At 43.1% G+C, this 24483-nt stretch overlaps 1 protein-coding gene across 1 annotated transcript in view; it reads right to left on the minus strand.

The window, feature by feature from the left end:
* emx3 (empty spiracles homeobox 3) overlaps positions 1 to 23327 on the minus strand; it is a 30873-nt gene extending 7546 nt beyond the window's left edge. The window contains exons 1-2 of the mRNA XM_078231632.1: positions 22774 to 23327; positions 6565 to 6749 (exon numbers count right to left, since the gene is read on the minus strand). Coding sequence (XP_078087758.1) covers positions 6565 to 6749; positions 22774 to 23125 — 537 coding nt within the window. The 5' untranslated portion in view covers positions 23126 to 23327. The remainder of the gene's footprint in view (positions 1 to 6564; positions 6750 to 22773) is intronic.
* Positions 23328 to 24483: the final 1156 nt, after the last annotated feature.

Here is a 24483-nt window from a genome sequence, read left to right on the forward strand (position 1 = left end):
TGAAATATCCAGTAATATTGAGACGCTGTTTGGTGGAAGCCCACAACTGAAATAACAGCGAGCGATATTATTGAAGGGAGGGAGACACACAGTATACTGAGAATGAGCCCTCTGGAAGCGGCAGGTGATTCCCCAAGGAGCCTCCAACTTTATCCGAGTTACTTTCAACCTTCTCCCCCAGCCAATACCTTTTTATGACACACGGAATTTCTTGCATATTATTTTTCTGTCAAAGCCAGCCAAAAATACATTCTCCCACCTCTATGCCTTTTAACTCTACTTTCTTCTATTCATTCACAGGGTCTTCCCACCCCCTCCGCAGTGTCCGTGTTGTAAAGAAATTGAACTGCAGGGAACCCCGGCGTTTTATTTGAAGAAGGGCACATAACCATTGCACCGAGTGAATGGTGAAGGGATTAGCCTTATCCCCCCTCTTACTTTCATTACAGAAGGGATCTTTATTTCACACACTGCGCCGAGCACTTCTTTCAATCCCCAGTACTCATGCACAACTCGATCACTTTTTTTTTTGTTCTGTTCAGGGGCTAAAACTCGATCGGCCTCCCTCTCCCAGAATTAACCGAATCGGAGCCACCTTTAGTTTGTTTCGGCAGACCTGAAATAGGCTGTAAAATGAATGCGGTTAGCAGTCAGGAGGGTAAGCAGAGCTCCGGTCTGTGGGCTGCTTAGCGGTGCCCTCGATACAGGCTGCAAGGTCTTTTGCCCCAATCGAGTGGACACTGGTATTCCCCCGAGGCATTCGGCCTAGAGTGAGGGTAAATTAATAACCCAGTGAAAGTTTTTTTCCAGTTGTTTCCGTTCATCTTCTAGCGGCATTTCAGTTGATCGTTTTATTTATTTTTAAACTTGTCCCAGAAAAGCGGATTAAAGCATAAACCAAGTAAAGGCAAGAAAGCTCATCCCTCTCAGGAAACTTGCTCTTCTAAGGACCCGACCCGAACGCCCCTGATCCAATATCCCAAAACATGTCTATGTCCCGTGCGGCATGGCATGTTCCTGGGCGAGTGTGATATATCTGTACGATATATCTGTACGATATGTCAAAATATGTGTCTCTGGTAGTGTTATAGACAGTACAGCCTGGAACTGATGCCGAAAAGCCTTATTGAGGGAGTAGTATAGGCACATTGAGACGGAACGCGCACACATGGAAAGTTTTGAAAGCCGATTTGGGTTACTTTCGTTCGAAGGTTTTATAGCATTAGCCCATTTGCTTAACCGGTGGCAAGCTAATAAACTGGTGTCAGAGTGCTGGATGAGAAACCAGTACATTGCTGGCCTGAGGGCAGAACGCCTGCGTTGATTGGTTTTATTTTGCATTGTACATATTTTTCAACTAGAGATGAGTAGTAGCCGAGTTGGCATTGCGGCTGCACATAGCAACTGTCCCTTTAAAGAGAACTAGAAGGTCTATTCCGTAAATACTAGGCCAGAACAGACCTGTAAACGGATACGCCCGACAAGATTAAGCACTGGGCGGGGGGGGGGGGGGGGGGGGCGTGATTCGTTCTTCAAAAAGACTTTCAGATATTGTATATTTTCAACTAACCAGGGGCAGAAAGTGGGTCAAATTTGCCCTCGCATGAAAGGAACCACAGAATCCCTACAGTACAGACGGAGGCCATTCGGTGCATCGAACCTGTACCGACAACAATCCCACCCAGGCCCTGTCCCCGTAACCTCACATATTTATCCTGCTAATCCCCCTGACGCTAAGGGGCAATTTACCATCTTTGGATTGTGGGAAGAAACCCACGCAGACACGGGGAGAATGTGCAAACTCTACACAGTCGAGGCCGGAATTGAACACGGGTCCCTGGCGCTGTGAGGCAGCAGTGCCGCCCAATGGTCCTTCACCAGCTATCTGGTGTCAGCAGCTTCCTGTTTGTCTTTTGAGTCCATGACATTGGAAAAGTTCAATGTTTATTACCACCAATGCATGTTTGAACATGCTGTTGTTTGACTTCCAATAACGTCGGCTCTTTAAAGCAAACATTCAGAGTGATCCTCGCGGGTCTGTATTCCAAACGTGATTTTATTTTGGGGTAATATTTATATTGAGTGATTGGGCCGACTCGTGTATGTGTACCCAATTCTGCTACAACTACAGGGGCAGTCAATAATATTCCTTGGTCGATATTTGGCCGCACCACATAAACAGCAATGAGACAAAGGTGTCCTTTCTTTATTGCTGTACATGGCGCCGAGATCTCCTTTTACTTTGATCATTAGTACTGGGTACAATAACCATATAACCAACCCCTTACAGCTGGACAAGTTGTTGTGAGATCTCTGTCAGATGGGGTTTTCTGTCACTCCTGATGCAAATAACTTATTTGTCATTCGTTCGTTTTCCCTGACAACTGGTTCTAGACAAAATTAAATACAGATGGTTTACAAAATAAATACTGAAATATTAATGAACCAAAAACAAAAATAAATTACAAGAAAGTATTGGTGGACCAGTGGTTAGATTTACAATATTTAGATGCAATTGAGCCTTGATTGACACGTGTTTGTTTGACCCGCACGAAACACCAGAAAATAGACTTGGGCCTGACACCGAAATGGGTCTGAGCACCTGAGTTAGAATTCCTCATGAACCGAAAGTCATTTCCTCATTTTTCCAGCCCTTGAGTTTGAAGTGATTTTGGATCCAGTTCGTATAATACAAGTTTTTAAAAATCTACCCAGAATAAATATGATGTAATTGAAGCCTATAAATAAGGGAGTGAGTAGCCATGGACGGTGATTTGATCCTGGGATTCCCTGTCAAACTTTAATAATCTGACTTCTGCTGTTAGAGCTAAAAGCCCACAACATATCTGCAAACTGATCGCTTTGTGTATTAAAATGAAAGCCATTTATTTTAAACATGTGCATTGCACAATAGGATTCTCCGCAACTGAATTTTTCAATTCGCTTTGAAGATTAGGGGCGAAATGTGAATGAAATGAAATATAATTCTGTTCCTGTGTCTGTGACTATGGATCTGTATGTGTAAGTCAGTTTATTTCCGCCACTGTGCCTGGGTACATGTGTGTTTTGTGTTTCTGGATTTCTATTTATAAGTCCGTGTGTCTATACATCTGTGTCCGTTTATTCCTGTCCCTGTGTTTGCGTGTTATGTCTAAGGATTTGTATTTGGAAGTCAGTGTATGACTGTGCCCGTGTCTCAGTGTGTGTTACCGTGGATGTATATGAAAGTCAGTGTCTGTACCTGTGTCTCTGTCTGTGTTTAAGGATCTGTATGTACGATGCATTTCCGTGTGTTCGTATTTTTGTATGGATTTCCATCTGTGCCAGTATATTCCTCTACCGATGTTTGTCTCAATGGATCCGTATATGCCAGTTTATTTCTCTCTGTGCCTAGGATATATGCATGTATGCCAATGCATATTTATATCAGTATTTCTGTGTATATATGGGCCTCTTATGTGTGTGTTTCTCTGGGCCTGCTTGTGCATGTCAATATATATTTAAATCGGTATTTGTGTGTGAACATGTGTGTATATGGGTCTGTTTGTGCATGTCAATATATATTTAAATCGGTATTTGTGTGTGAACATGTGTGTATATGGGTCTGTTTGTGCATGTCAATATATATTGACATCGGTATTTGTGCGTGTCTGTTGACTTCTATGGACCGGCATGTATGTCAATAAAAATTTACATCGGTATTTAGTGTGTGTGTATGGACCTGCTTGTGTATGTCAATATATATTTACATATGTTTTTTGCAAGTGTGCGTGTGTGTGGATCTGTACGTTTGAGTCTGTATATTTCAGCGGTTGTGTGTGCACCTCTGACTCTGAATGGTTTTGTCTTTGTCAGAGAAAGTCTTTTCGAAAACCCCTTCAGGCTGGCAATATCCATTTGGGCGGCGTTAAATTAACTTCTAAGCTCCTTCTACAAAGTACAGCCCTCCCAATCGACACACTTGCAACATTTTGGCCTTTTTTCCCCAATTAGATTCCTTGGAACTACAATCAAACCAGAATTCTGGAATGGATTTTAATTTCTTTGTGAGACAGGTTGGGAGTTGGTTAATATTAGCATATAACTTTGTCCTATGTTCTCTTTTCTCTTCCAGATTCTGGATCGCCTACAAGGGGAGGTTAAAAGCAGCTCACATCTCCTTCAGAAGGCGGCTGGCCTTTCAAGCTTTCATCTGAAAGCCGTTATAGCCGAACTCGCGTCCACGCCGTCACAAAAGGGCTGGGCGGCAATTTAAATAGATCACAGACAGACATGGGACCATCCCCACCCTCACCACCGCTACACTGTCTCCTCGCCTGGCCCATTCTATCCTTGATAGCCGCAGCTGAATATGTGTATCGGAAATGTTCCATCGGAGAAGCCCTGCAACTGCCTCTATTCAGAATAGTGCTGACCCATTCCTAAAATGACTGAAAATCATTTACAAATTTCAACCCTCTTTGGGTTAGATTATTTGAAATCATTGTTAGTGATCCGCACGGTTAGAGGATGGAAGTAATTCGCTGTGTTAATATATTGTTCTATTTATCCATTATCCTTTATTGATAAATAGAGTGTAGATAACTTGTTTATTTCACATTCCTAAATGCTGAAGTGCCCCCGGTATTAATATATCATGGTTTCCATGTCGTTGGCGCTGTGACTATTGTGTATGGAAGGTCCCCTTTACAATTATAGTCAGAATCAACCACTCGATCAGATTTCTTATCCTAGTTGATCTTCGTTGCACTAGCTGACTTGGGACTATAGCAGTGTTCATCATGCAGAGAACTGCTATCGATATGTCCCTCAGTTTAGTGCAAGATTTAAGTGACACCTTATTCGAGTAATTTGGTCGTATAAATATTTCAGCCAATGTTTTTATACGGGCGCACAAATGTCACCAGTTTATATTAATTATCAATGCAGCTCACTCCAAACACAGGCAACCGTGATCTCGGCAACTATCACGGCAGCTTTCTTTAAACAAAATCCCAACGGGCCACCCATGCCACATGGCATCATGCAGAATACCAGGGCAAAATCAATTGTTGTATTAAATTCCAATAAAACGAGTTATTTCCTATCCATCCTCATTGTAGCGAGAATGCTAAGCATTTTAACGCACAGTCTGGATACAAACAAACCTCCTGATTATTCATGTTTACAGTATTCAACACACTGAATATTCTAAATCCTCCCCCATCCCTTTCACTCGAGTACTGCAATGCTGTATCCAATAAATTTACACATTAGCGCCTTCTGCAACTTATCCTCTTTTTGGATCATTTTATCACACTACAGTTTTGATTCAGACCTTGTTGCAGAATCGCTGTTTAAACAGACTGAGGAGTACATTCTAACACATGTATTTGTTCATATGCAGTCTGTCCAAACGCCAAGCCAACTGATAAATACTGACATTGCTTTTGTCAGCACTGTACAATTCTAGGGATGCGGATTTAACTGTATCCGAATGTTCCACCGGTTTTCCTATTCTGACACTTGGTCCTTAGTAAGGGGCGAATCATTCCTGCTTGTTCATTTTGGTCGTTAGTGCTTTTATTTTGGAACATGTGACCTGTTACATTAGTAAAATGTGAGAGTTTCCATTTTACATCGGGCTGAGTATGGAGATGGCACAATGATCACAAGAAACCCATGCTACAGCAACACTCGCACATGTCGACAGAATGTTCCATTTATTACCACTGGTATGTAATTCGTCTTCCTGGTTTATAACAGTGTTCACCATTAAACATGATACACACAGCGTCCACCATTAAACATGATACACCTCCCTCTCAGCTTAAATCGAACTGTCCTCATGAAAGGCTTTTTTTTATCGTTAAGTGCAACAATCTGAAAGACCGCAGGTATCCGGGTTATAAACAGGTGCAACGATAAACTCGTTGCCTGACACTTGACACATTGCTGTCAGGGTCTGTGCATATTGGGTTAGTTCTGTGTTGCCCCTCCCATTAAATCTAATCATGCCACCGAACGGCAATGCTCGGATATTTGTGGAATGTTCCCTTAATTTAACGGGAACTCCCCGGGTATTTTCATTGAATTATTTGGATTTGTTTTATGTTCTGTATAAAGAATGACTATTTGATTAGTTAACCAATACCTATATTAAGCTGTCTGCATACAGCTGGGGAAGGAGTAGTGGAACATTTACTCAACAGGCAACTGCTTCACATTATACAAACCCTCCTGGGTGGGGGTGTTTTTGTGTGGAATCATACAGCTTAGAAGGGGGTATTCGGCCCATCGCCCGCGTTAGCTCTTAGAAAGAATTCTCCAATTAGTCACAGTCCAGTGCACTTCTCCCATCGCCCTGCCAATGTCTCATTTTCAACTAAACATCCATTCCCTTATGCAAGTTGTTGTTGAGTGTGCTGGCACCACCCCGTCACCGAGTGCACTCTATAGCCACAAATCGCTGCCTGAAATAAACATTCTCAGTACACCCTCCCTCCAACCACGTTTCTTCCTGCCAAACCCAAGTATCAATCCGCCCCTCTCTCTCTCTCTTGCTGTCTAGTTCAACGTTCTTACCTGGGTCTCTGTCAGACACAAGCTGTTTGCTAATTGTTTTCTCTCGGCTCCCACCACATAGTGATTTTTCTCGAAGGCTCGCTCTAATCTCAGGAGCTGGGACGGGGAGAAGGCCGTTCGAATCCGCTTAGGTTTTCTGGTGAAGGGGCCGTGAAGGAGCAAGCCCTCGGCTCCCCCATCACTACCTACAAACAAAACAACAACAAAAAAACAAGGATAAATGTATTAGGAAGAATTCGTTTCCGATTACTCCGGCGTGAGATTTTTCTTCTGCTTGGAAAATATGATGAAGAATAATGACTGGATATTTATTGTGTGTTCTGTACTCATAAGTGATTGTAATTGCACACAGACTGCTGTCACTACACTTTAACATATTGGGAGCCATACACTAGCAGGAATCGCACTTCAGCCAATATGCTTTATTTCTGTGCCAATCCGCGTGCTACTTTTAATTTATCACCTCAAATTGTTCCACAAGCATCATTAACGACCGACCTGTTAACAGCAATACATCGCTCTAGTGTTGTACGGTTCAAAATGCTCTTTCCAGGTATCAGCCACCTTTGGAGGGACAATATCGACAATTACATCGCTGAGTCTTTCCCGGGGGCTAAGTGGATTTGGTCCCGATTTTTCACGCGCTGCGCTTCACTCAAATCTCGAGTGGCGACACTGATATAATTAACTCACCACCGACCTGATATTAAAATGTATCTATGAATTCTAAACCGCTAAGCTTATTTACGTAGTTCTGTATTAAGCTGTCCTGTCAAGGAGACAAATGAAACGGGTCCAACCAATATATTTTTTGCAACAAAGCAATTAGCATTAAATACGAATGGTTATTAATTGTACGGTTATTAATATCTGGGCCGTTGCTGTACCATTATAAAAGTGTTATATATTAGATATGCGCAGTGTAATTAAACACTATTACACTGCAATATGCCAACAAAATTCACACCTTAAAAGGAAAAGAAAAAGAACACTGGTATTGGCACAGTTCCCATTTAATCAACAACATCACTACCAGATTTAAGATCAGCAGAAACTGTAATCTTACTTTGGACCTAAACTTAATTAAATCCGCAACCGTTTGTTTAGTGAATGTAGTTAGGACTCGGTTTTGGATGCTTATAAATTATGTCTCAGTTTGAGAGTTCAGAGTTGTCTCGGTGAAAATCAGGGAGTAGAGGATTGCATTGGGATTAATGTAAAGAATAGCGGGGCACATATCTTGGTTTGGAGTTCGTTAGCTCTAAATTTAGGGTTAGCGGAAACTATAGTGTGGGGATTAGAGAATAGCTTGAGACAGGGGTTGGATTCGGTTTAAGGGTTGGGGTTGGAGTTAATGCTTGATTTAAGAGTTGGCGTTACAAAATGATTAAAGGTTAGGGCTGGAACTGGTTTAATGGTTAGAGTTGGGGTTGGTATAACGGTTAGGGTTAGGGCTGGTTTATGGGTTACGGTAGGGGCTGCTTTATGAGTTAGGGTTGTGGTTGGTTTAAGGGTTAGAATTGGGGTTGGTATAAGGGTTACGGTAGGGGCTGCTTTATGAGTTAGGGTTGTGGTTGGTTTAAGGGTTAGTGTTGGGGTTGGTTGAAGGGTTCGGGTTGGGGTTAGTTTAAGGGTTGGGGTTGGTTTAAGGGTTAGGGATAGGCTGGTTTAAGGGTTACGGTTCGGGCTAGTTTAAGGGTTAGTGTTGAGGTTAGGGTTAGGGTTGGTTTAAGGATTAGGGTTGGGGCTGGTTAAAGGGTTATGGTTGGGGTTGGTTTAAGGGTTAGGATCGGAGTTGGTTTAAGGGTTAGGGTTGGGGCTGGTTTATGGGTTAGGGTCGGGCTGGTTTATGGGTTAGGGTCGGGCTGGTTTATGGGTTAGGGTCGGGGCTGGTTTATGGGTTAGGGTCGGGGCTGGTTTAACGGTTAGGGTTGGGCTGATTTAAGGGTTAGGGTCGTGGCTGGTTTAAGGATTAGGGCCGGGATCGGTTTAAGGGTTAGAGTCGGGGCTGATTTAAATGTCAGGGTTAGGGTTGGTTTAAGGGTTAGGGTTAGAATTGGGGCTAGTTTAAACCAACGCAAACTCTAACCGTTAAACTAGCCCCAACCGTAACTATAAAACTCTTAAACCAACCCCAACTGTAACCCTTAAACCAGCTCCGATCCTAACCCTCAAACCAGCCCCAACCCGAACCCTCAAACCAGCCCCAACCCAAACCCTCAAACCAGCCCCAACCCAAACCCTCAAACCAGCTCCAACCCAAACCCTCAAACCAGCCCCAACCATAATCCTCAAACCAGCCCCAACCCAAACCCTCAAACCAGCCCCAACCCAAACCCTCAAACCAGCCCCAACCCAAACCCTCAAACCAGCTCCAACCCAAACCCTCAAACCAGCCCCAACCATAATCCTTAAACCAGCTCCGACCCTAACCCTCAAACCAGCCCCAACCCAAACCCTCAAACCAGCCCCAACCATAATCCTTAAAACAGCTCTGACCCAAACCCTCAAACCAGCCCCAACCCAAACCCTCAAACCAGCCTCAACCCAAACCCTCAAACCAGCCCCAACCCAAACCCTCAAACCAGCTCCAACCCAAACCCTCAAACCAGCCCCAACCATAATCCTTAAACCAGCTCCGACCCTAACCCTCAAACCAGCCCCAACCCAAACCCTCAAACCAGCCCCAACCATAATCCTTAAAACAGCTCCGACCCAAACCCTCAAACCAGCCCCAAGCCAAACCCTCAAACCAGCCCCAACGCAAACCCTCAAACCAGCCCCAACCCAAACCCTCAAACCAGCCCCAACCATAATCCTTAAACCAGCTCCGACCCTAACCCTCAAACCTTTAAACCAACCCGGACTCTAACCCTTAAAGGTTTAAGGGCAAGTGGTCGGGTCTGGTTTAAGGGTGAGTGTTCGGGGCTGGTTTAAGGGTTAGTGTTCGGGGCTGGTTTAAGGGTGAGTGTTCGGGGCTGGTTTAAGGGTGAGTGTTCGGGGCTGGTTTAAGGGTTAGTGTTCGGGGCTGGTTTAAGGGTTAGTGTTCGGGGCTGGTTTAAGGGTTAGTGTTCGGGGCTGGTTTAAGGGTTAGTGTTCGGGGCTGGTTTAAGGGTTAGTGTTCGGGGCTGGTTTAAGGGTTAGTGTTCGGGGCTGGTTTAAGGGTTAGTGTTCGGGTCTGGTTTAAGGGTTAGTGTTCGGGGCTGGTTTAAGGATTAGTGTTCGGGGCTGGTTTAAGGGTTAGTGTTTGGGGCTGGTTTAAGGGTTAGTGTTTGGGGCTGGTTTAAGGGTTAGTGTTCGGGGCTGGTTTAAGGGTTAGTGTTCGGGGCTGGTTTAAGGGTTAGTGTTCGGGGCTGGTTTAAGGGTTAGTGTTCGGGGCTGGTTTAAGGGTTAGTGTTCGGGGCTGGTTTAAGGGTTAGTGTTCGGGGCTGGTTTAAGGGTTAGTGTTCGGGGCTGGTTTAAGGGTTAGTGTTCGGGTCTGGTTTAAGGGTTAGTGTTCGGGGCTGGTTTAAGGGTTAGTGCTCGGGGCTGGTTTAAGGGTTAGTGTTCGGGTCTGGTTTAAGGGTTAGTGTTCGGGGCTGGTTTAAGGATTAGTGTTCGGGGCTGGTTTAAGGGTTAGTGTTCGGGGCTGGTTTAAGGGTTAGTGTTCGGGTCTGGTTTAAGGGTTAGTGTTCGGGGCTGGTTTAAGGGTTCGGGTCGGGGCCGGTTTAAGGGTTCGGGCCGGGGCCGGTTTAAGGGTTAGTGTTCGGGGCTGGTTTAAGGGTTAGTGTTCGGGGCTGGTTTAAGGATTAGTGTTCGGGGCCGGTTTAAGGGTTCGGGCCGGGGCCGGTTTAAGGGTTCGGGCCGGGGCCGGTTTAAGGGTTCGGGCCGGGGCTGGTTTAAGGGTTCGGGTCGGGTCTGGTTTAAGGGTTCGGGTCGGGTCTGGTTTAAGGGTTCGGGCCGGGGCTGGTTTAAGGGTTCGGGCCGGGGCTGGTTTAAGGGATCGGGCCGGGGCCGGTTTAAGGGTTCGGGCCGGGGCCGGTTTAAGGGTTCAGGCTGGGGCCGGTTTAAGGGTTCGGGCCGGGGCTGGTTTAAGGGTTCGGGCCGGGGCTGGTTTAAGGGTTCGGGCCGGGGCTGGTTTAAGGGTTCGGGCCGGGGCTGGTACAAAGAACAATACAGCACAGGAACAGGCCCTTCGGCCCTCCAAGCCCGCGCCGCTCCCTGGTCCAAACGAGACCATTCTTTTGTATCCCTCCATTCCCACTCCGTTCATGTGGCTATCTAGATAAGTCTTAAACGTTCCCAGTGTGTCCGCCTCCACCGCCTTGCCCAGCAACACATTCCAGGCCCCCACCACCCTCTGTGTAAAATACGTCCTTCTGATATCCATGATAAACCTCCCCCCCCTCACCTTGAACCTATGACCCCTCGTGAACGTCACTACCGACCTGGGAAAAAGCTTCCCACCGTTCACCCTATCTATGCCTTTCATAATTTTATACACCTCTATTAGGTCACCCCTCATCCTCCATCTTTCCAGTGAGAACAACCCCAGTTTACCCAATCTCTCCTCATAACTAAGCCCTTCCATACCAGGCAACATCCTGGTAAACCTCCTCTGCACTCTCTCTAAAGCCTCCACGTCCTTCCGGTAGTGTGGCGACCAGAACTGGGCGCAGTATTCCAAATGTGGCCGAACCAACGTTCTATACAACCACAACATCAGGCCCCAACTTTTATACTCTATGCCCCGTCCTATAAAGGCAAGCATGCCATATGCCTTATTCACTACCTTCTCCACCTGTGACGTCACCTTCAAGGATCTGTGGACTTGCACACCCAGGTCCCTCTGCGTATCTACACCCTTTAGGGTTCTGCCATTTATCATATAGCTCCCCCTTACGTTAGTTCTACCAAAATGCATCACTTCGCATTTATCTGTATTGAACTCCATCTGCCATTTCTTTGCCCAAATTTCCAGCCTATCTATATCCTTCTGTAGCCTCTGACAATGCTCCTCACTATCTGCAAGTCCAGCCATTTTTGTGTCGTGGTTTAAGGGTTCAGGTCGGGGCCGGTTCAAGGGTCAGGGTCGGGGCTGGTTCAAGGGTCAGGGTCGGGGCTGGTTCAAGGGTCAGGGTCGGGGCTGGTTCAAGGGTCAGGGTCGGGGCTGGTTCAAGGGTCAGGGCTGGTTCAAGGGTCAGGGCTGGTTCAAGGGTCAGGGTCGGGGCCGGTTCAAGGGTCAGGGTCGGGGCCGGTTCAAGGGTCAGGGTCGGGGCCGGTTCAAGGGTCAGGGTCGGGGCCGGTTCAAGGGTCAGGGTCGGGGCCGGTTCAAGGGTCAGGGTCGGGGCCAGTTCAAGGGTCAGGGTCGGGGCTGTTTCAAGGGTCAGGGTCGGGGCTGGTTCAAGGGTCAGGGTCGGGGCTGGTTCAAGGTTCAGGGTCGGGGCTGGTTTAAGGGTTAGGGTCAGCGCTGGTTTAAGGATTGGGGCTGGTTTGAGGGTTAGGGTCAGGGTTGGTTTAAGGTTTGGGTTAGGGTTGGTTTAAGGGTTAGGGTTTGAGTTGGTTTAAGGGTTAGGGTCAGGGCGGTTTAGAGTAAGGGTCGGGGCTGATTTAAGGGTTCGAGTTGGGGTTGGATTAAAGGTTAGGGTTCAGCTTGGTTTCAGGTTTTGGGTCTGGGTTGGTTTAATGGTTAGGGTTGTTTAAGGGTTAGAATTGGGGTTGGTTTAAGGGTTAGAATTGGGGCTGATTTAAGAGTTAGGGTTAGTTTTGGTGTAATGTTAGGGTCAGCGCTGGTTTAAGGATTAGGGCTGGGGTTGGTGTAAGTGTGAGGGTTGGGATTGGTTTAAGGGTTAGTGTTGGGGTTGGTTTCAGGGTTAGAGTTGGGGTTGGTTTAATGGTTAGGATTGGGTTGTTTTAAGCGTTAGAGTTGAGGCTGTTTTAAGGGTTCATGATGGGTTAGTTTATACCATAGTCTCTGTTCTTTTTGTATCCATAATAGGTCGATGCTGTATACCTATTTAACCTGTACACTAATCTCTGCCTGCAGACTACAAAATTACATTTCACATCCAGTGATTGGCATTTGTTGGTCGCCAAAAAGTTCTCAAATCCCTGATCACAGTCACAGATGTGATGTAAATAAGAGCACAACGCATGCATCATTGGCAAACCTCTATCATGTTAGACATTCAGATTTGTTTGGCCGGGCAGCATTCTGTTTAAAGAGGCAAGAGGAATTGCTGGTAATTGCAGGTCTGATATCGTTCATAACATAAAGCATCAGGAATCCATACACATTTCAAAAATACATTGTCTTCTACACGTTGGACAGCAGACACACCACATTTCTTAATCATTTATGACCTGCTCAGGAAATAGTGGAAAGTCCTGCCCCTCATCTTTCCCCAGACTACCGTTTGACCAATGGCATAAATATGATAACAGTCATTGATGACCACCAGTAAAAAGAGTCTTTAAAGCTTCTCAATCAGTTTTCCAGTCAGTTAATCGGGGACGTCATTCGTTAATCCAGGAATGCAGTACAATTTTTGAAGAAAGTTACAAGGAATTATTCTCAGTTTATCAACCAGATGCTGGCACCCAGGTAACCACGCTGTGCGGAAATGCGACCTGGTATTTTTTCGGGGTGACAGGGAAGAGGGGATGACTCCCAAGTATGAAAATGTGTGAGTGAAAGAATGAAGATTGTGTGCCAACAAAGCTGAGTGACTGCTGGAGGTTGAAATGAAGCTACGTGATTGAAGTAAGCACACCAAGACGTTGACAGTAATGCAGAGTAACAGTACTGGACATAGGTAGACTTGAAAAAAAAAATCATAGAATAGAATTCCTACAGTGCAGAAGGAGGCCATTCAGCCCTTTGAGCCTGCACCGACAACAATCCCACCCAGGCCTTATCCCCATAACCTCACATATTTACCCTGTTAATCCCCCTGACACTAAGGGGCAATTTAACATGGCCAATCCACCTAACCTGTACATCTTTGGAGCATGGGAGGAAACCGGAACACCCGAGGAAACCCACGCAGACACGGGAGGACATGTAAACTCCACACAGTTACCCAAGGCTGGATTGAACCCGGGTCCCTAGCACTGTGAGGCAGCAGTGCTAACCACTGTGCCACCGTGGTCATTAAAATCTATGAAAAGTGCTGCACTGACACTGAATGATATATGAATGAAATAAAACAGAAATTTGAAAATAACCATATATATACCATGGTGGGAGAAATAGAGTATAGTGAAGGAATTAATTTCCATGGGCCACATCATTCAGTCTATTCCTTTATGTTTTAACCTGCACATTAACAGAAACTGGAGCAGGGAAGAAGTGGTGGACAGTTAGACTAACTCATTCCTTAACATTTGTTCAAGAAGAAGCGTTTGGAAAGTCTTGGGTCTCTGGAGATATTAGAACTCAGAAGTGATCTTATGTACTATATTATTTGAAAATTCAAAGATTTATGCAATAGTAACATCACCCGACAGAATGATTAAGCACTAATTATTGATACTATACTGGTAAAATGGTGAAAGAGGAATCAGTGGTTCTCCAGTCACACCTGAACAGTAGTAGCCAACAACATACATAATGACCTTATATAAAGTATGCACCAACATAACTATCTGCACATTGCAACATAACTATCTGCACATTGCAACATAACTATCTGCACATGACCAAGGAAGAAGCCAACAAGCATTGGTGAGGAATGGATTGCAGTGGGATGGCTAAAGAATTGATCAGCTGATCTGGAACAGAAGCCTATTTTGCTGAGGAACAGTGAGGCTCCCTCCAACATTATATGATGCAGCAGCACCAGCCATATTGAAAGATATGTACCTCTGTGTGTACTGCATTGGAAGTTGCTTTGGAGAATATGGGAGAGTACAACATGCAAATATGCCACTTCCCATGAGTAATGACATGGAACAGTTGCAGATTGCCACTGAGCATGTGACATCTGCAAAGGCCTAAATTATACAAACCATCAGCACAGTATCACAGCATCTCCCATGTATATTTCATCACTGCTTTGAAGATGTGAAAGTCCAAAGTCCCAAGATAATTTGCTGAACTTATATCGTTTTTGCAGAATGGGTCCAGACTAACAATAGGAGAGGAATATGAATATTTCAAAAGACAATACATAGCCTCTCACAAGGCATAATATTGAACCTCAAGAGAAGAAGCTCTTCAGGAGATGTAGGTGAGAAGCAGTTTAAAGTGACTGGCAGATATTCACATTCATCACGTACATCCTGCACGTGTAGATGCTACCTCTAAAGATACTGAAATCATAGTAACTCCAGCAAAAGAGCCCCAGCCGTGATCCAGATGTTTCAGAATTGCCCAGAGAGGCAGGTAGGAGGTATTCTGTATCCTTTATATTTTATCATTGGCTGTGCCTTCATACACAAGTGCTTTCCCTTGAACTACATAAAATTAGGATATTGTCACCACCAGCATGATAATGTTCACACTGCATAAAAGACAAGCACATATAAACCATATTCCTTTATGTTTTAACCTGCATGCATAATTGAATAAAATTCATTCAGGTTTAATTTCTTTTCTAGCCTACAAATTCTTAAACTCTGGAATGAAGAAAATGTCTGAAAGACAAAGTGGTTAACTCCTGAAGGTGTTTGTTAAGTAGACTGCTGATCTTCACAGGCACTGGTCAAAAATTGCAGACAACTGATTTGTTCCTCAGCAGAGTCTCAGTGTCTTTACACAGTGGTCCTATGCTCTGCTCCAGAGCTAACTGCTGTACACTCACTTCCCAGACCAGTACTCACTGTGAATTTGTAATCCTACAGTTCTTACCCTGATTATACTCCTCTTCTACATGTCACTACATTGCAAGACCATTTGCCAACTTTAAATGCAGCTTTGCTGATGGACAAAAGAAAATTTTGTTTATCTTTCACTTCTCCGCTTGCTTGATGATAATTTGACATTTTCCCAATTCAGTAAGCTCAGTAACTCCAAGGCTGGACTGGAGTGAAATATTCACTTCTATATTTGACTGTGCAGCTGCACAATCCTTCATGCAATCAAGACTAATGGAACTACAAAGTGCTAACACATTTTTAAAATTGCATTTTTCTCAATTTTCTTCTACTGCTTGTTAAAACAACTGTGGAGGAATAGAAATATTAGAGCAACACTAAAGAGACAGATAGCTACAGTACTTTTATTTGCATTGCATCTTGTTTTCCTCTATTACTATTTTTCATTGAAGTTAACGCAACAAGAAATATATGGCCTATAGTGCCCCATCCAGCTATGGGGAGATAGTGATAGAATATTAAGCTGTTTTTATTTACTACTGGATACAAATATCTGTTGCTATTAATAATGAAACTCTGTACAATGTGACTTAACCAAATATCTATCGGAGCACCAATCACAAACCAATAATCCTCTTGCTATGGCTGTTAGCTAAATAATTTGCAGTGCATTATTCTGTTTCTCATCAATTTTGCACGCTCTTTCCTATCCTCTCCTGAAGATGTTAACTCTTTGTTAGGATACAATTTCCTCCAGTACCTTCACCCATGTTTTCATTATTCCTGTGTGATCCTTGACAACAAGAATGTGCAAGTTCTTCAACTTCAGAAGACATCACAGCCAAGTCCAATTCTGTTGTCACTTGATATCCAATCACAGAAACTTTAGGGATGTAAACTCCGGCTACTTTATTTTTTCTTGACCTAATGGTCATAAGGCTTACTAACAGTCTCTACAAGCACCTGGTTAATCTCAGGTGACAACCAGACCAAACCTGGGATCTTCTGGATTTGATGTAGAAATTGGTATGTTTTAGTATAGTGCAAGTAATATATAATCTGTTGAAGAAGAGATGAGGCCATTTAAATCAAGTTTCCGTGTTTCCTCAGTACTTTTGAGACACTCCATCTCTTGTCCTGTGATACTTCACTTTGCTCTATTAACTACAGGAATAGGAAAAGAGGATTGTTTGAAGATTGCCGTGTTAAAGTTATATGTCGGCAATTATATTCATGGTCCACATTCACAGCAATTTCATTGGAAATTATTGTCTGAACAGAAGGCTTCAGATCTCCTTTGGATTTATTATTTGTATGACAATCAGCTGGTTCAGGTCAGAACAAGCTAGGATTGAATCCAGATGCTGGATGCATTCACGACTGTGATGCAGTACTACTATGAATTTTATACATTGTGGCTACTGCTTTATTCAGGCAGGTATTCTACTTAACTAGATTACAGAGGAAATGGTTGTTTAAACAGATGATTGTTCAATGGAGGTAGTCATCTGAATTTGTTGTACCATATTGACACCTGAATTCCTATTTACAAACAAAATGAATAACTGTGCAGGAGTTAACTAGAACTGTGCACCATTACTTTTTCTCCAAAAATGTTATTTTAAATTCCCCCACAATTGAGACAGTACCTTTTTAAATTCAGGATTTATAATACTCCTATTCCTTAAATGTATCCACAATCCCAGGAAAATCACTAAGTGGCTACTTCTTAAATAAATACGCAGTCCCAGGAAGATTAATTATTCCTTAATTGAACCATCAATCCCAAGAGCACAGTATTTATTCCTTAATTGGGCCACTCCAGGATCAGGTTCAATTCTGGCCTTGTGTGACTGTGTGGAGTTTGTACATTGTTGCCGTGTCTGCCTGGGCTTCCTCCGGTGGCTCCGGTTTCCTCCTATAGTCCAAAGATGTGCAGGTTAAGTGGACCGGCCATGCTAAATTGCAAGTGCCTAAAGATGTGTAGGTCAGGTGGATTCGCTATGGTAAATGTGCGGAGTTACAGAAATAAGGTAGGGGTAGGTGGGCTTGGGTAAGATGCTCTGTCAGAGAGTTGGTGTAGACTTGATGGGCTGAATGGCCTCCTTCAGCACAGTAGGGTTTCTATGATTCCTTACATAGATTCCAAATCCAGGTGACAGTGCCTCTGTCAACTTTTCTATTAAAACCAAAAGAAAATTTACAAGGTAGAAACTTCAAACAACCCAGCCAAATCATATCCTACCAGAAAGTATCTCATTGTGTTTACTCAGAAATATAGAAATGTACACTTCAGATGGAGGCCATTCAACCTTCTCTGTCAATACTGACTCTTTACTGGAACAATCCCACTGCCCTGCTCTCTCCCTTTAATTCTAGAGCTTCTTCTGCTTCTAAAGTCTATCCACTTTACCTTTATGATATGTAACAGTAATGCTTCAATGAATTTACATGGAAAAGTTCTAATAAATTTGTGTAGATAAATTTTCCCTAGCTTCTCTGACTGCTATTTTGATAACCCCTTAGCTCTGACTCCTAAACTGCAGAAAATAATCAAAATTCTTAATGATTTGAAAAGTCCCTAATAAATCTCATAGGCTTCTTTACTCCAAAGGAAGTAGTCACAGTACCTTAAATCTCTGGACATAGATTGAGTTTCTAATCTCTGGTACTATCCCAGTAAATCTGTGTAGTATGGACATTCTCTTTGGTATTATGTCCTTCCTATAAAGTGACACAAATGTATACAATCCTCTAACTATCCCCGAACTATTGCCTTCTACACATTTATCATTACTCCATTTTCTTGTATTCTGTGACCTTATTTAGAAAAACTAAAAACGTGAATATGTGTTGTGGTTATGTGTTTAAATTGATATAAATACTACTAGATTTGTGGTTTTCATTTTTTTTTATTACATTGGAAAGCTATCTAATGTGATTCATCCAGTTAGGACTTCAATGGATGAGCACATTATAGTTTTATTTTAAGAAGTTATATTTTTTAAATCATCAACCTTTAGACTGTAACTGTTTAATAAGGAAAACCAAAATAGGAGCAACAGTGGAATTAACCGTCTATGGCCATCATTGGTGCTTCAGAAAAAGAGCTATTCTCTGAATGTTAGTGTCAATTGCAATATCTTTCGGAGAGAGACATATGCTTTCAGACCTTATACTAGAATCATTTAATCAAAGAGTTGCAGAAGTAAACATTTCATGAAATTGTGGGAAAAAATACCTTACTTAGGGCATAATTTCATAATTGTATTTTTAAATGACAAACTATACCATCTTTGCATAGTATATACATTGCAAATATACTAACATGTTTTTTTAACTAACATATGCAGTGTATTCGTGACAGAAAGCTCATAGAGTTACAATATTTGATCACACATGGCCTGTCAGTAACAGGAGGTCAGTCACTATGACCATGAGGCTGACCAGTCCAGAGGTACAAAACCTGTACAAGTCACATAACATGCTCTATGTAGAAAACGTGAATATTATTGCACTTGATGTGAGGCCCATTTTGAAATGCTTGTAATTTACGATATTTTACGAATAAAGTATATTTTTTGCAAACGAAAAATGCACTGTCATACATGGTTCAACTTTAACGTTACAGGAACTGTCTAACAGTCTGGAGTAACCAGCTCCCCTGCAAAACAACAATGAGGTCATTGGTAATTTAAGGACATTCAATAAAATGCCTGAAATGTGCATTTCTTGCAAATGTGAAACATTTGTATAACTGGTTGGGGTTAATCGTGGAAAGCAAGATTACATCACCCATATTAAAGGATTACTCAGAAAGACCTCCAAATTGTGTCTAATTAATTTGTTCATCAGTTAGATGGCAACCATCAATAACACATATGATATACATTCAACATAAAGCGTAGTTTCTGAGAATAAAGTTCGATATTGGAGAATTGTTTCTCCGTACAGACATCACATACGAAAATCAACATATATCCAATCTCAATCTGGTTGAGGTTAAGTAGCATGATACCACTTCAGTCAAAGGGTCCAGGTCATGTCAGAAAGATCAGAATGATAAAGGTTTTCCATTTCCATTACGTAGAACCTTCAACTTTGAAGCACCATTAGTGCCTCCCCTTATCGAATTAAACAATATTTAAATTCAGCTTTTTTTTCTATGTAAGGAGGGTATTTTCAATAGCGTCATCGCAATGTCCCTAATGTGCGTGCGAGTGAAAAGGTGAGTCATGGATCTAAACATTTGCAATTTGCAAATATTGATGAGATTGAACTAAAGCATGTACTAGGTACTTCGGAAACGATTTACTTACATTACGCTTTAAATGATCTTACACGTTCAGGAAATTGCACTTACTTTTGAATGTAATATGTCAAGCACACGGGCACCTCAACCCTAACCACTCTTAATGGGTTATCAATTTTAAAATGTTTGCATTTCTGTGGCACTCTCTGCATACTCTCCCTCCTAAGATTGGTGAAGTATTTACATACTTGCCGCATTCTCTGCGGAAGTTTAATGTACTTTACATGGATTTAGCACGCAGCGCGCTGGGAGGAAGTTTCCCCTGAATCCAGCATGCTGTCAGTGCGCGAAATACCAAGTGCTGGATTCTTTTCACCTAGTAACATGCCGTTCAATGTGCTTGTTTAATCTGCATTGTACTGAATTCTATACTCTGCACAATATGAAATATACTCTGCGTGAACTGTCTACTATGTGCAGTATATAGTGTCATGAACAGTATAAAACATGCTCTACAGATTGCGGACCTGCAGTGGACAGTCTAGTCCATGCCTCCATGGTCTGCATCCTCTATAATACGCTCTGTAACATGCTGTGCAAGATAAACGTGCGCCGACCACGGTACCCATGCTGTATGGCCTGCTGTGTGTGTACGGGCCCGACAAGTAATTATTTTACTCCGTGAGGTGCTTGCGGTAAAGTTAATGTGAGGGTACAGCTGAAATATTCCAGAGGAGTGATACCATATGTAGGTATTCATTTCTGGTTTGGTTGCATTTCTTATTTTCTTAAGCCTATGGACTGTAAATTAAAAATCGTCCTTTAAAATATTTCCAAACCAAGTTTCTCAAAGCAGATGCTACCTCGAAACAATGTGTGAAAGAATTTTTGCCTTTTCCGAAGAGGTTACATTTTCCCTCCCACCCTTCTGCTCAACACCAGCTCCCATCTCTACTCCGAACTGAGCCGCGGGGCCCAATGTCATCCTGTCCTGCCATCTTCCTCTGAGACCCAACTTAATGTCCCCAAGGAATGGGTAGAGTTTAGAACTAATTTGCATCACTTCGTCCCTCGCTCCTGGCTGGAGATGTATAGGTCCAAGAATGATTCAGCTTTGACAAAGGGTCATCTGGACTCGAAACGCTAGCTCTTTTCTCTTAGATGCTGCCAGACCTGCTGAGATTTTCCAGCATTTTCTCTTTTGGTTTCAGATTCCAGTATCCGCAGTAATTTGCTTTTATCCAATGATTCAATAGAATTTTGCACCCAATCTATTTCCCTTTTCAATTATTGTGTTTATATTCGAAATAAATAATCTAGACACAAGTTACATTAAGCAAGAACTTTAAGTTCTAAAGCGCCTCCCACGTCCCAAGAGTCGTGGTAATCTTTATATTGATTATCAGTGTTTTATAACAACTCCAGAAAATTATCTGGATCATATTATGTTATATATAACACACAATCAAATGATTCTGGTGTATAAATTTCAGAAAACAACTTTAAAATATCTGCGCATTTAAATTCAATGTGTTAAACCTCAGCATTAAAATCAGGCAACTCAATTATGCGAGTGGTGTAAATTAGTTACATCCATCAAATTGCCATTTTAAACTTATAGAATTATACTTGTGGAAAAAATGCAGGCTAATTTATACACTGCGTACAGATTCTGCTTTCCCTTTGCACTGCACATCGTCGGAAATTCTAGGAGGGAAATATTTGCACAATTCACTATTTTTTTATGATTTCTGCCATGTCATTTTGTTTTAATTCTGGACGGTGACTAGATGAAGAAAAGACTACGTACATTTGCAACAAGCACTTGCATCGTAATGGTTAATGAAGTTTCTTTTTAAATAGGGTGGTGGATGTAAAATTAAACCCAGGTCTGATTCATTTTTTAAAAAATGATGGTGTTTAATAACCCTGTTCAAACAAAACAAACAGTGTTGTAAATTTAACCTGACTTTCCCCTCCTGATTGGTATGCATTGATTTACAGAGACTTAAGCAGTATACTACCAATGCTGCCACTCTGAAATGAAAACATGGAAGGTCATCGACTGAAGCATTGACTGTTTCTCTCCCCACAGATGCTGCCGGACCTGCTGAGTACCTCCAGCATGCTTTGTGTCAGGGTTTACAGAGACTGTGAGCCACAAACAAGGTGGCCTGTCTCTGGAGTAGGAAAGCATATTACAGATTAAATGCTTCACCGTGGACTGTTTACAACAAATAAATCGATTTGCGTTAAAAAAAACTACACTGCAAACGGGATTTTAAAAATAAATCCAATCCTCTTCATAAATTCAGCTGTTGTTTGCAAAAATAAAGGCGCCCCGTTCACAGAAGCACATTTCGAACCCCTTTCTGTATTTTCATACCAGGTTAAAAGTTGTTTGGAGTTTTAATATTTTTAGTTCAAACCTGCAACTTTGCAACTGGATTCGGACAAGGACAAGGGCATGAGAACGTCCAGACCACCCTTTCTAAACTTAAATTGAAATCTGCAGCTGGGAGTGACTGAGCCCAGACAGCGCTGAGATCCCCTCTTCCTCCCGCGGGCCCAAGGTGCAGAAACTCCCCGGAAGCAGTGACAATCAGAAGCGGTTACAGTGAGGCAGTCTCCCCAAGAGAAGTGAAGGTAGAATTCCTGCTAACTTCTGATTCCTACAGGCTTCTGATTTACATTTTTAAATCAGCTCCCAACCTTGCTTCAGGTTGAACCCTTGACTCATTCCCGCAGTATTTATTCTTGAACTCAAGCTGAATGGACCCGTGGCTTTGGTCCTTTTTAACAGGTATGGTACACTTCATAATCCTGATTTACATGCTTACGGGTTTGTTTATGTTTAAAGAACCAAAAAAATCAAATAAAAGTATCTGCACAAGGGTAATCTAACGATGTAAAATTGGTCGATTTTTTGCTTTCAAACCAATCCTCGCCAGAGTAAGAACAAACGCCGCCTCGAGTGTTTACAACATAATCTCTTAGACACAGTATGCAAAAAAGAGATTAGGTGTTCGCCTGATCATTATGAACGATAAGAGTTGGGTGAGTGAGTTTTATTCAGATGCAATTTAACATTTTAACCCTCTCCGCATAGCATTGGACACGATACTTACAAACTGTTATCACTTAAAATGCTATCAAATTACCTTGAAACCTGTGACCCAGGTATCTGTTCCTTAACACCCATGGGTAAAAGCTTAGCGCTTCCCTCTGCTGCGGTGCAAAGAAAGACTGTGCGGGGAGGTGGTGCGGATTCCCCGGGTGCATAGACAGAGCGGGGCTGGCCGCGTGTGCCACCGGCTCAGGGAACAGGAGCTCGGGGCTGCCGTAGAGAGTCCTGCCGGCGTTCTGAAAGCCGCTGCCAAAGGGAGAGGCGTGCACCGAATCAGCGTATCTGAGCGCGGTGGGTCGAAGGGGCTCATCCCCGAGTGTGGAGGGGCTGTCTTTGCCTACCAGAGCCTCGATGGTGAAGCATTTCTTGGTCGCGGGCTGGAACATGCCTTTCGCCAGAATGTGGGTTGGCTCTGATGGCAAAGATCAGGCAGCTTTGAGAAAGTCCAAAAACAGGTTCGAAAAAAAGGTTTTTGGTTGTCCCTCAGTAGTAGGCACAATTCCTTAGATCCAATGTGGACTCCAATCCATGTAACAATCCATATGCGTACCTGGCAATGTGTGATTCGGTTTAAAAAAAACTTGTGTTAACGATTTGGAGCTGGATGATCTAATTAAAAGGGGGCTGACACTAAACAGCCCATTGATTGCCAGCAGTTTCTCACCGATTGGCTCCATTACCTGCCCTGCAGCTCCTCTCAGTTACAGGCGTGGTGGACATGCGCACAATGTGCGAGAGGAAAGGGTCCAACCTTTTTCCCAGTGAGTGCTGACCGAGAAACCCAAAAAAACAGACAGCACAGCACAGCACAGGTCTGGCTGTGTGTGTGCAACCTACACAGGGGAGGATGCAATCTCGCTGGGAAAGCGACCAAATTCTGCAGCAACAACCAAATTCACCAGCTTCTCAGAGGCTGTGACATTAAAAGAACTAAAAATTTGCTCTTTCGAAATAAATTCAAAGTACTTCTCCGGGTGAGATACAGCAAATACGGCATCTCTCACTCTCTGTAGGAATCCAGCGAAAGATTTGCCTTCTCTATATCTATTCATCTATATCTATTCACTTCTATATGGATTCAAATTTGCTCATTCATATTTATCTCGTGAACGATAGACACTAATCAATCATTTAATAATATATATATATATACCTTTACCTAGTAATCTGTCGAACTCCCTATATCCCTACCTATCTATATATCTGTTCATTAAGCTTTCTCCAGCTATGGTCAATCTCTCTCTAAGGTGAATCAGGATGTTGTGTCCCACCCTTGCCTCTGTGTGCCTCTTGCCTCTATGTGCCCGAGTCCCCAGAACCATGAGGTTACACCGCCAGCGCTTCCTTCCCGCCGCCTGGACGGACCAGCCGCGGGTCGTGCCCCCCCGCCCCCCGAGTCAGATCGGCCACCAACAACAGCGGCAGGGGTTACAAGGCCTCGGGCAGTGCCGGAGCCGTGAACTTCAATCCACTGGAAACTTTCACTCTGACCAAATGAGATTTAAGTGGGGGAGATATGGGCAGACCCAGGAATATCAGAGCGAGAAAGTCGGAGCTGAACTGGAAACAACAGTTCCAGAGGTGAAGAAGTAGCGCTGATCCAAGTGCTTCCGAAACCATTGAAACCAAATATATTTAAATTAACCCTTTGCCTCCTCCTGCTGGAGGAAGACTGCACATTTCACTGGGCAGATTCCAAAGGAAATTAAGAGTGATTACAATTGAGAAAATCTCCTGAATTGAA

Source organism: Mustelus asterias, chromosome 16 (genome assembly GCF_964213995.1).
Source record: "Mustelus asterias chromosome 16, sMusAst1.hap1.1, whole genome shotgun sequence".
Taxonomy (NCBI): Eukaryota; Metazoa; Chordata; class Chondrichthyes; order Carcharhiniformes; family Triakidae; genus Mustelus; species Mustelus asterias.